Genomic DNA, 12,774 nt, shown 5'->3' on the forward strand with positions numbered 1-12,774 from the left:
TGTTGTACCTTATAATGCTTGACTCTTGATGAATGTATCTTTTATGTACACTGAAAGCATTTGCACCAAGACAAATTCCTGGTGTGTCCAATCACACTTGGCCAATAAAGAATTCTATTCTGTTTTATAGCATTATTATGTGAACCCTGCATTTCTTCTCACAGAACCTTCAAGGCATCTAATAATAATAAATTAAGCATACTTTTTAAAAAATGAAAACAGATAAATGCACCACTAAGCCCACCACGCTGAAGAAGCAATGACAGGCAATGCACAGTGGCTGTGGTGGCAACAGTGGTTAGAATGCAGTATTGCAAACTAACGCTGCTGACTGCCAGCAGTTTGACCTCCTTCTGAGGTCAGTAAAATGAAGACCCAGATTGTTGGGAGAAATATGCTGACTCTGTAAACCGCTTAGAGAGGGCTGTGAAACACTGTGAAGCGGTATATACGTCTAAGTACTATTGCTATTTATTACGGTTTTCAATCCATTCTTCCCATTACAGAAAGAAGTCACAACCTGTATATGTCACAAGCTGTATATGCTTTCTGAACTATTTGGTTTCCATTTTTAAAGAATTTTTTACCATTATGGTCCTTTTAGGAAGAAATGTATGGGTGTTTCTAATACTCATGTTTACGAAGAAAAATATGAAATATTTTGAATCCAAAAAACCCCAAAACAGACTTTGGACGTGCCAAATTCTTGTTTTTTACAAATAAGAATCAGCAGCATCATTACCATCAAGAAGAAAAATCTGAGTTACCTTAATCCCTCTAAGAGAGGTGAAGGATTCCTGTCCTGGCCTTAGAGCAACAATATCACCTTCTACCAACAAGCTTACTGGGAGGTTGACAAGGTGACCATCCCTATAGACCCAGTGGAGCGACCAGGATGGCGCAAAGGGCATGTGAAGGTCAGGGTACATAGTTTTTGTCCAGATGAGTTCTTTACTCTCTTTTAAAGCATCTGAAATATCAGATTAACAGAAAATTGTTATTAAACAAGCAGTAATGATAGAAAAATAAAGATATCAAACATATATATCATTGTTATATAGATACTGACTAAAATACTAATAGGAAAAATATTCCAGGAGGGAAGGAAGAAGTAGATAGGCAACACCAGAACAGTACCAAAAAAATTAGAATACATAGTTTGTTAGCTTCCTTCCTTTTTTCTCTCTTGAAAAATGTCATTCAAGGTTAACAAACAACACATATTGGCAATCCACCACTGCAAATCATGTGCAGACTTCTCTTTCCAATGTTGTATAAATAATTCTTTTTGGCCACCCTCCATGCATGAAGGGATTATTTGATGAGGTCCCATCCACTAAGGTCGTACTGCTAAACATTGATCCAGATTTCAGTTTCAGCAGGAATTTATTCTGAGTTCATTTTAAGGTCAAAATAAAAGCTTAACCTTCTCCTTCTAGCCCCGGTATTAATTAATACAATCCTCCCGGATTTGTTGGCATCCATGCCATTTTAGAGAAACTACTGTATATTCATTTCAACCATGGCAAGAGGAGTTATACTCTCCACATTTTCTGTTTTTTCAATCACTCATTTTTCAATCACTCCTACACACACCTCCTAAATAAAACATGCATTTTAATGGCATCGTTTGCAATTCATTAGTTTAGTTCATGCTACAAACAAACTGTTTGGTCTTCCTATAGAGTTTGTAAACTGCAGCAGAGGTTCTTGCAGCTTTCCCTGTAGTGCATCAAAAATCTCAACATCTGGGTAACTTTGGCAAGTAATATGTTTGTTCACAGGAGACAGAACAGGATGGAGATCCGGATGGAGGGACATAAGGGAACAAAAACAGCAGCAGTGATTTGGTCAGGGGTCTTTATCAAACTTCATGTGCTTTTAAGATTATCCTCTGTCCCCATAGATATGAGACATTCTTCTCTATAGTGGCAGCCGAGTTTCAAAATATCCAGCCACAGGAAGTATGCTTGCTGCATTATTCCTGCCCTAGGTTAAAATTTATTTACCAAAGAATTTTTAAATTTCAAGCTTATATTGTATTTAGTTTAAATACTTTGATCACATGACCTTGGGAAAGCTGCAACAATTGTAAGTGTAAAAATGGTCATAAGTCACTCTTTTCAGTGCCGTTGTAATTTTGAATGGTCACTAAACGAACTGTTGTAAGTTGAGGACTATCTGTATCCGATATTGGGGCATATGACTCCAAATTCCTTTTTTGAATGAAGACATGGTTTGCAAGTATAGAAAATAAAAAAGGAAAAAGTATTTCTATTACTGTCCTAAAACATAAGTTACAGGATACTGTAGCAACATTGCAGTAACTGGAATAAGGAAAAATTGAGGATACCTCTATATATATTTGTGTATGTATAATTTATATGACCACCGATTTTACAACAGTCTCTAATGAGATACCATCAAATGAAGGAAAACAAAATCAAACCAAATGCCTGGTTCAAATCTGTCATGAAAACATTAGGTAGATCGAAGGGGGGTTCGGGGAAGGATTGTAGCAATGACGGAATATAAAGACAAAGGAAGAAAGCAAAAGAATATCATTTTTGGACACATTCTGTATGAATCTTCTAGAGAATTATCAGCTGCTAGTTAAGAATAGATTATTCCTTCAGACAAAAAAAGTAGAGTGTCTTCATGGTGTAGTGGTTAAGGTGTTGGACTATGAGTAAGGAGATCCAAGTGGTAGTTCCTACTCACAACATCTCTCTAGGGATCAATGGGCCAGTCACTCCCTCTCAGCCTAAACATTCTAACACACAGGTTATTCTTGTGGAGAAAAAATGGGAGGGAGGGACATTTATGTACCGTTTTGAGCTCTTGAATGAAAATCGGGACATAAATCTATGAAATAAATAATAAAATCAATGGAAAAGGTCCTAAGATCTGATTTTGAAAAGAATGCAGCCACATCTACTTAGGGTAACAAAAAAATAATAAAGGAGGAAGAAGAGGGTGTCTTACCATTTATTCTGCTGATGATTTTCCGAAGTCTCCTCTCAATTTCTCGGTGTTTCATCCTTTCTTGCCGTCCAATCACAAAGAGGTCAAGTAGCACCAGGAAGAACAGTGCCAAGCCATTTACAATTTCTGAACCTTCACTGTTTAAAGCAAAATATGAGACTTTTTAAGTAGCTGAAAGAATTACGATCAGACCCAGAGCAGGTTTGACTCTACCTATAAATGCCAAGAGGAGTTAGTAAGGAAACCTCTGGTTTAACCCAAGAAGGATTTACAACTCCTATTCATTCAAATCATGCAACTATAGCAGGAAAGTAAGTGAGATTATAACACATAAAATATTTCTCTTCAGTTCTCTCAGGGCCAGCCAACCAGAGAGCCCTTTGTCTCAGTCAGTTTGTTCATAAAAGAATGCGACGTAACAGAGTTATATGTGCATCTCATTGCTAACTGCAATAGAATAAAATTAAGCTACCAGTCTGATGAAATTCTGAATACTTTATTTATTTGTTTGTTTGCTTACTTATTTATTTCCCATAAATAACTCTAGGCAGTGAAATACCATAATATTTTATTCATTTAACATTTTTAAACATAACATTTTATCCTTCACTTGAAGCCACAAGGCATCTTCGTCTGGAACTGTTCAGCTTGAGTCCTTTGGTTGAAAAAACTGACTAGGAAGTCACACCTGTCAAAATTCCTTTGAATAAACTTCATTTAAAAAAAATAAGATCCTTTCAAGGCCAGGCATTGGTAGCTGCAGGACTCTCCACCAAATTGCACTTTATGCCCAGTTTTGAAGCAAGGTGGAAAAAAAATCTTCATAGCAATTTTTCAGAAATACTTGGGTAAGTTTCATAAGCATGAAGGCAGCCAACAAAGGGGGGAAAGTGTGAAATCTTAAGAACGATTAGGCAGTTGCATAGCCCTATCACCAATCCTACTAGCTTTCAGCCACTAATCATATGGTCACTTATGAGCCTATCCACATACTTAAATCTTAGCACAGTTTTTATTCCATATCCATATTGGTCAAGGTAAAAACAGGAGGTTTTGGGTGGATCTTGGATTCATACTATGGAAACATAAATAAATATATATGATAATGTAAATCATTTTCTTTGAAGAATCCATTATAATCTTAACACACACACACACACACACTTCCTGTTGTCACCAGATCAAGATACTATTATTGTAATGTGTTTTCAACCTGGCTGGAAACCATTCATGTGTTTAATAAATCCTACACAATCCAGACTGAATTTGTGTGAACTTTAAAGTATGATTGTGCTAAAAAGCAAACATGATTATGGTTTTCCATATAATATAGCAATACCAATAGCACTTAGACTTATATACCGCTTCACAGTGCTTTACCGCCCTCTCTAAGCAGTTTACAGAGTAAGCATATTGCCCCCAACAACCTGAGTCCTCATTTTACCAACCTCGGAAGGTTGGTCAACCTTGAGCTTAGTCAACCTTGAGCTTAGTGAGATTTGAACTGCCAAACTGCAGGTGGCCAGCAGTCTATATCAACAGTTTTCTATATGAATTGAAGGGCAAGAAAATGTACAGATCACTTACCTTCCTTGGGGTTGGCTCCCATGGCAGCAGAATAGTAGCAGCATAGTTAGAAGCATCAGAGATGCCCCTGGCCAGTGAAAACAGGAACAACGGTTGCCATGATATAGAAAACTGGCCTTCCATACTTCCTACAATAGGAAAAGTATAAACAATGGGGCTACATTCACAAATGGAAACTAGACTTTATTATTCAACTGCAAAGATCAAGAGAAAGAACAGTGGAATTAAGTTACAATGGACTGCAAGGACAGTAGGTACAAGATTCTTGTTATCCATATTCCATGAGTAATAGATTGATAGACTGATAGATATTGATAGACAGATAGACAGCCAACGAAACAGACTGATGGACAGATGTTCAGGAGCCCTGTCTACAAAAAATGCTAGTTCTTTTTTCTGGCCTCTCAACAGCAGGAAATATCATAGAAATTTGACATCCTGGGATTAACACTTTTCCTTCCCTGAATGGTAAAGGTTACTGGCAACCTTTACAACCATAAATCCAGCAAAACCTCTAACTATAAATATATATATATATATATCCCAAATTAAAGTTTGGCATTCAATTTTCCCTTGGATCTCATGGTGGCCTAACTCTCATCCCAGCTAAGCCCTATTGCTGAAAGTTTTTCACTTCTCTGAACACCAAAAATAGCATTAGCAATTAGACTTATATACCGCTTTACAGTGCTTTACAGCCCTCTCTGAGCAGCTTACAGAGTCAGCCTATTGCCCCCAACCATCTGGGTCCTCATTTTACCCACCTTGGAAGGATGGAAGGCTGAGTCTACCTTGAGCCTGGTGGGATTCAAACTGCATTACTGCATTCTAACTACTGTGCCGCTACGGCTTTGCAATCAAAAAGTAAATGGAGAATTGCTTCTAAACAAAAAATTACCTCAAATCCACACACTTAGATTATAGGTAGATAACTACTATACAACAGGAAGTGCTAAGAGAGAGAAAATGTGCCTTCTGTATCAGGGTACCCACCAAACCAGCAACTTTCATATATTTTCCCCAACTACTACCACTTTCCTCCAGCTTCAGAGGAATGAAGTCAGTATTATCTTAATGCTGATTGCTCACATGTAAACTGGAAATTAAATGCCATATTCTAATGTTTATTAATGCTTTGTGTTTTTACCTTGAGCAAATTGGATTGATTTCTTCTCTGGCATCTTTTATTATTTTTCCTAAACCATGTACATTGGTATCTTGGTACTCGTCATTAATTGTTTCCGGGAGATGCGATGAATACTAAAAATGATGAGTACCAAACAAACCATATGACTTACCAGCTGATCCTTTGTTTTGGTTGGGAAGAACTTCCTCTCTGTCCCTTTTCCTATGTCAGTGTCCTTCCCAGCATGGCTGACTTCCTGTCCGTTCTCTGCAGCCACCCCCCTCTTCCTATCGCAATGCATCAAATACCAAATTCAATGAGTTTTGAAGCAGTCGAGTACAAAGGTACCACTATTATAGGTGTATTTCTGTTTTATGCTTGCTAGCTGTCCAGAGGTATCCGAATAAGATGGCTGGCCATATACATTTCTATAATTAATAAATAAATAACAATCTTGCTTACTTACGTAGTCTACAGTAAGTACCCTTGTTCACTGTTTAAGCTTTAACCTAAAATGCACAGGATGGTCTTAAAACATAAAAACAGGTAAAATTGAGAGTGATATACCTACTTTACAAAGTTGCAATGCTTACCTTCCATGAAATCACCTTCTTCCTTTCCTTCTGATGTCCTTCCAGCAACGTTGATAGTTGGTCTCTCAGAATCGTTAGGGCTTTTGTTGTGGTCAGACCCAAATTTGTAGTCATTTCATCCTGAACACCAAAAAGGCAAATCTAATATTTCTTCACTATTTTTTTTTACCAAGTTCTGTGTCATTTTCTGAAACAAGTTATAGGTAGCAGTGACCTATCTCCCAAAAGAACTGGCATATCCTTATCCATAATAATATTTTAAATACAAGAGTACTGCAGCTTAAAACTTTCTCTTCTTTTTTTCTTGTGGGATGAAATTATTCACTTTTCAAAGTATTGAAAAAGGGAAGTGGTAGTGGAAATCCTACTTTTCTTCCTATTTTATAGTTTCAAAGTTTGGTTCTTGATATCTGATTATGATCCTTGATTGGAGATCCCTGAAGTTGATCCTTTATCGGGGATCTCTTAATCCCTGATTATACCTAAATAGAAATGCCACCCTATCCATATTACTTTCCAAAAGACATTGTTCCCAAGTTGTTTCTGTATATGAGATTACATCTTTCAGAGTCTTATAGTGCTTTGATTCATGTTAACCCCATTATTTATATAAATCAAACATTGTGCCAATTTTTAAAGCAAGCCAACAGATTCCGTAAAATTCTAAGTACTGTGCTCTAGTACAGTAGAAAAAAGAATAAAAAATAGTCTAACAAATCCAATATACTATCAGCCTACAGTTGTCTTATGTGAGAAAAATGTTCCATGTATCTATCTGGAGGACATGAAGTTGGTGCAAGCCACATTAGAAAATTTTCCTCCACACACTCAACTGGAATAGGAGCTGACAAGAGGCATTTCATTACAGGCTGAACACTTAAGCTTCCCAGCATATTATGCCCATTTTCAAGAACTGCAGAGGAGACTGCATTTTGAATAGTCTACTTTTGAAACTAAAGTAACTTGAATGTGGCTAATTTGTAAACAAAATAGATAAATCCTGCCTGATTCACATATCACAAACAATAATAAAAGCAATAATAAATGATGACAATTATGAAGGTGTCCATCATGTGTCTCCTGCCCAAAAGATCAATGTTTGAGCTGATCTAGAGAACCAAAGTTGCCAAGGGCAGACCCCAGGACAACTGCCAAAGAATGAGTGTCTCAAATAATCAACCTTCTTGTAGAACTTTTGGTTTTTGACCAGCAAGGCAAACTATTTGCTGCTGTTCTCTCTCCTGACTCTCCCTTGTTCTTTTTTTTAGGAATACGAAAATGGAAATCCCTCAGGCATAAAAATGAACATGTAAAGAAGAAATTGTCATAGCACACGGGCAAATTATGATATTTCATATTTGGCACAACTAAGAATATAAAGCCTGATGCAATGTTTCTATTTGGCTAGTTCTAGGTCTAGGACTTAAATCATTGTTCCTTTTTAGGTTTGTTTGTTTTTTAGAAGACAACCAGACTGCGTCAACATTATGGCAAATAAACGTCATTCTTCTATATTAACTATAAAGCCAAAAAGAAAATGCAGGTATTGTACCTAGCAGTCCCAGTTTGGGTCCACTTAATAAAGATTGTCTTGCATGGAGTTTCAATGAGTACAAACTAGGAAGTAGCTATGAAACAGGATCTGTAAGCAGAGTCCACCAAACCTGATGACTGATATTCAGACATAACGAATGGCTCATAGACCAGTTAAGTTTTTGATTCCTTCTCTCAATTCTCAATACAGCTCAGTTCCGTAACAAGATTCTTCATCTCCATGAAATGCTTACCTCCATCTCCAGGGGTAATTTATTCTTGAACATTTTTAAATTCAATCTTTCGCAAGTTCTTCCTACGGTACAAGAATTCTGACCGCTAAAAATATGGACACCAGGGCAAATTGTGCTTCTTCATCCATTGGCTAACTACACAATTATACAATTAACCCATTTTCTGGGTTCACATAAGATACCGAATCATAAACTACCCAACAAACTACCCACTAAGCACAAAAAACTAACTAATAAAAGCTAACTTATAGGCTGTGCACACATATTTACTAGGCCTTTCACTGACCTAATTTAGTGGTTATTCAACTCTTAGCTGTACAGTACCTGCTGAAATAAACTAATTAGTCCATAATTTGTCACAGCAGTATGTAAAAACAGTTTTGTAGCCCTAATGTATTACTTTTTAGTGCTTTGGCTTAGAAATAATTCCCCAGAGTCTCGCTAAAGCAGCAACCCTCTGTTGAAGAAAAATGGAAAACAGCGGGAATTATAATAGAAAAGCAAAGTGGCAAAACCATTCAAGATTGGTTCCAATATAAATGCAGCAAGTTAAAAAAAGAATGCTGAGTCTGACAATGCAATTGTGTTCCCAGTACTGGTGCCTACTGTCTAGTCTGTGTTTGTTTTCCAACATGGGAAGCAATCAATCATAGCTCAGCATCTGTCTCCTTTGCTCAATTGATGGGCCAAGATTAAATTATTAGATTTAGATTACAACCCCCCTCCCAACTGTAAAGAAATATGTGGATGGTGGCACCTACAGATGACACTCTAAAATGAGGCAATTACAGCCTACAATACTGCATGTGAAAATGCCATCTTATTCTATTCAAAATACTATTGAAGAACACTCATCCATACAATGACAGTGATACAGGCTAATTAAGGAACTAGCAGGATGCTGCAAAGAAATATCACTCTCATCCTGCTGTCTGACTTTCTATGCCACATAGCAGCTCTGAAAACTTTCACTGCCCTAAAACAGGGAATGACGGCAGCAGCTACCCACGCAGTCTTTCAGGATAGCTCACAACTTCAGTGTAACATGATAAAATAAACGTAAATTTAATGCAAGGAAAATTAAAGGAAATAATTCCCATCTCCTTTCTTCCTTCCTTCCTCCCTCCCTCCCTCCCTCCCGCTTTTTGATTGCTGGCAATTGTCTGGACTACTCTCTGCAACTTTCACAGCAACATTTTAAAGAAATGGATTAACATTGTCTACTTCCTATGGCTCAGAGATAGCAACTGGCCCAAGTTCACTCAGCTGGTTTTGTGCCTAAGGTGGGACTAGAACTCAATATCTCCCATTTTCTATTAGCCTGATGCCTGATGTATTACACAAACTGGCTCTGGCGCAGATATTTACATTCTAAGGGTGGGGAAAATAAAAAAGTCTACCTTAGTAATGAAGGGAAAATAAAAAAGGTAACAAGCAAACCTAGTTGGCATTAACCATTTTTAAAAGAATGCCAATACCAAGCTTAGGTATTGTGAGTATCAGCATGCAGTCCTATGGCCAATTGTGCTTATTAATTAATGTCAGGGTTATGAGAATTATATAACAATTAAAATTACTATTTGCTTTAGTCACCTTTGAAAATCTCGAAGAAGCCACCACTCCATAACTATCAGGGCATGATCCAAACACAATCTGAGATTGTACTGTTTGTCTCAAGTTTATAATTTGTTAAGAAGTTGATGTTCTTCCATATTTGCCCAATCAAATTGGCAACATAAATAATGCTATTTCTGATTATTTGCATCCCTCCAACAAAGAGTGTAATTTAACAATGCTTTACGGTCTATAAATCCAAGACATAGGTTTAGACCCCTCTGAGGCAAGATGCAGAAGGTGGAATTACTTCAACAAAAACTACACATGCATATACACACAAACACACTGACGACAGTTATATAACTATTGTGAGACACACAGACTAGTCAGATTTTTCTTCACTAAAGAAGCAAATATGTGTCATATTCCTCCTCAACTTCAGGTATTCAGGGAAATCTTTTGAATTAATTAATTAAGTCTGAAGACAATGTATTAGCTTGATGAGCATTGGGAGAAGTATTCTTTTGTTTAAAACCACTGGTATTAATGTTTTAGATCAGTGGTTCTCAATGTAGGCCATTTGACCATGCTATAACTCTAAGGGGTATAATAGATTTTTGAGGGAGCCACCTAAACTTAACTCCCAGGTGTAGAATCAATTTGTCATAAATCTCATCATGTCTGCTCATCTCAGCAGCATAAATACTGAAAATTATTATACTTTACAATAAATGTGTACCTGCTAGCAGTCAGCATGTTGAGGTCACCAGAGGTAAATGAGGCTCAGAAGGCTACCTTGAGCAAAAGAAGGCTGAGAACCCCTTGTTTAGACAATAACTATATATTGTGTGGCCCACTGATTAAAATGTTGATCTGGATCTCCCCAAGTCACATCAGATGATTTTGAGGTCGATGGGTGAGTCTGGCTGGTTACTCGGTCTCAACCAAATCAAACCCACAGCTCAGGGAAATCCACAGCAGAACCCAATTTAATTCTGTCCTTAAGAGAGTGTATTATATGGCTTACAGAGGAGCTGTGCTCAAGCAACCAAGTTTCAAGAAGAAGCTGCAAAAACAAAATGAGATGACATGCTTGTTTCTGGTAAAGAGGATCTTCTGGCTTCCAGGTCACTGCATAAAATTCCCTTTTACATTAAGAGCCATGTCATTTTACATTAAGAGCCATGGCATTGGAATGTCAGTCCTTTTAAAATTTGGTCATTTTTACTTAGCAATACAGTAGAATACAGTAGACCTACAATTCCTACAGAGGGCTGATTTAAATTGTCTCCGTTGATCATGACTCCTGCTACAGATAGATTGCTTTTTTTCTGGACAACCACATTTTCAAGATTGTACAGAAACTAAACGCTGGATGCCAATAGCCAGGATAAGCTCACCTAAGCCTTTTTCTGCTTGGCAAATTCCCCTTCTTCTAAGACTACTGAGAGAAGAAACCTTCCTTTGGGCAACCATGTGCTATGCAGCCTCTCTGCCCTATCCCTCTGGTCCTCTTTCCCCTGATGTATCACCCTAGGGCCAGATCACAACATAGCTAACACATGCCATGGGGATAGGTGTTTATGTGTTATATTTAAGACACATTGCATAATCTAACATTACAGCAGAAATATTCTTCTCTTATACCTCCCTAACTCTGAAGCATGACAAGGGTACTGTTGAGAATTACACACACTTCTACCACTGCTGAATGTAATCCTAGATTTATTAATCTGCAAGGATGGATCATTGCCATATTTGCTTCCCCTGAATAGAGCTGGCAGACCTTCCAATCCCAGAAATTTAGTACAAACCATGCTTGCTACTTTAAAACACAGCCTTAACCCAAATCCATGCATTCCAGGGCAAAATAATATTCAGCTGCAGTGCACGACCATCAGAAGAAACAGGCAAATCATAATCACTGAATAGGAAGAGGGTTTCCTTTCAACACAAAACGTGACAGGTTCGTCTGTTGTATTCAATGCTGATATCTTTCACATAACAAAACACCATTGACAAGAAAGCAATCCTATCCCTAATCAGATGTCAGTTACAGTTCACCAGGGCAAAGTGCTCCCTCACATGTTCTCTCCCCCTCCCTCTTTATCTCCCTCATACACACATACAAGACACAGATAATCCCTGGAAACATATTAGTAACTCAGGAAGCGATCCAGGAATTTTTGGGGTGGGGGAGGGAGCCATCTTGAATGAAAATGTTAGATGGGGGGGGGGAGAGGATTTCCCCCCCCCCCCAAAAAAAAGGTAAACTTACTTTGCCACTTTTGGCTTGCTGAGACATCCACAGATCTGGCTGTTTGAAAAGCATCTGGGCTAAGACTGCTGCACACCACTGGAAACCTTGAAGAGCAACTTCCAATGCTGCTACCCACAGAGAAGCAGAGAGCAAGAGGGAGAGAGAGGGAGAGTGCGCAGAGCAGAGCGCTGCAGAGAAAGAGAGAGAGGAACAGCAGAGTGAAGCACCAAGCCACTGATTAATTCAGCCTGTTGCCAGTCACGTTGCTGTATGCTGGAGACAGAAGAAGAAGAAGAAGAAGAAGAAGGGGAGGAATGAGAAGAGAAAGATGGAGAAGTTCTTTTCCCTTGGGGTGAGGGTGGGGGGGGTGGGCAGAAGGATGCATATCCAACCAAATAATCCCCATGAACTACCTACATAGAGATGTGATATTAGGCTGAGAACCAGGTCATATACATGTCGTTGAGCTGATGGAAGGCTCAGTTCTGATCACAGCAGCAGCGATAGGAGAGCTGGTCACAAAAGGAGGAAGATCAACCTTGGGAGCTGAGAAGGATTGTGAATGTTCGTACACATTGAAAACATGCACTCACAAAGAAAGGGATATCAAATGACATGTATTTCCCATGCCCATCATTATTTCAATGCAATAGGAAAAGTCTTAGCGGATCCTCAATTTGCTGTGCTCTGTGAGTATTTAGTGCTGTCCACTGAGCCTCCTTTTGCTCTCAGCAGGACTTCCCAGCAGTATTCCGGATGGGGAACAGCTCTTCTCCACCACCAAGCATCAAATATTCATAATATCTCAAGACGAGACACAAGAAGAAAATGCAGTATAGGTTATTAATAACAACCCAATAGTTCTGTGGCTTGCCGCTC

The 12,774-nt window shown here is 38.2% G+C and overlaps 1 protein-coding gene across 3 annotated transcripts in view; it reads right to left on the reverse strand.

The window, feature by feature from the left end:
* TMEM94 (transmembrane protein 94) overlaps positions 1-12,774 on the reverse strand; it is a 75,029-nt gene that overhangs the window by 37,654 nt on the left and 24,601 nt on the right. For 2 of the 3 annotated variants that reach the window (XM_026667431.2, XM_026667430.2), the window contains exons 1-5: positions 11,914-12,071; positions 6,292-6,411; positions 4,573-4,700; positions 2,986-3,122; positions 768-970 (exon numbers count right to left, since the gene is read on the reverse strand). In XM_026667431.2, the coding sequence (XP_026523216.1) occupies positions 768-970; positions 2,986-3,122; positions 4,573-4,700; positions 6,292-6,411; positions 11,914-11,967 (642 nt within the window). In that variant the 5' untranslated portion in view covers positions 11,968-12,071. Of the gene's footprint in view, positions 1-767; positions 971-2,985; positions 3,123-4,572; positions 4,701-6,291; positions 6,412-11,913; positions 12,072-12,774 lie in introns of those variants that run through there. The other variant, XM_026667432.2, reaches the window with a different exon arrangement.

This window comes from Notechis scutatus, chromosome 2 (assembly GCF_049901735.1).
Source record: "Notechis scutatus isolate UNSWTSFEM ecotype Mainland chromosome 2, rNotScu1.2, whole genome shotgun sequence".
Classification (NCBI taxonomy): domain Eukaryota; kingdom Metazoa; phylum Chordata; class Lepidosauria; order Squamata; family Elapidae; genus Notechis; species Notechis scutatus.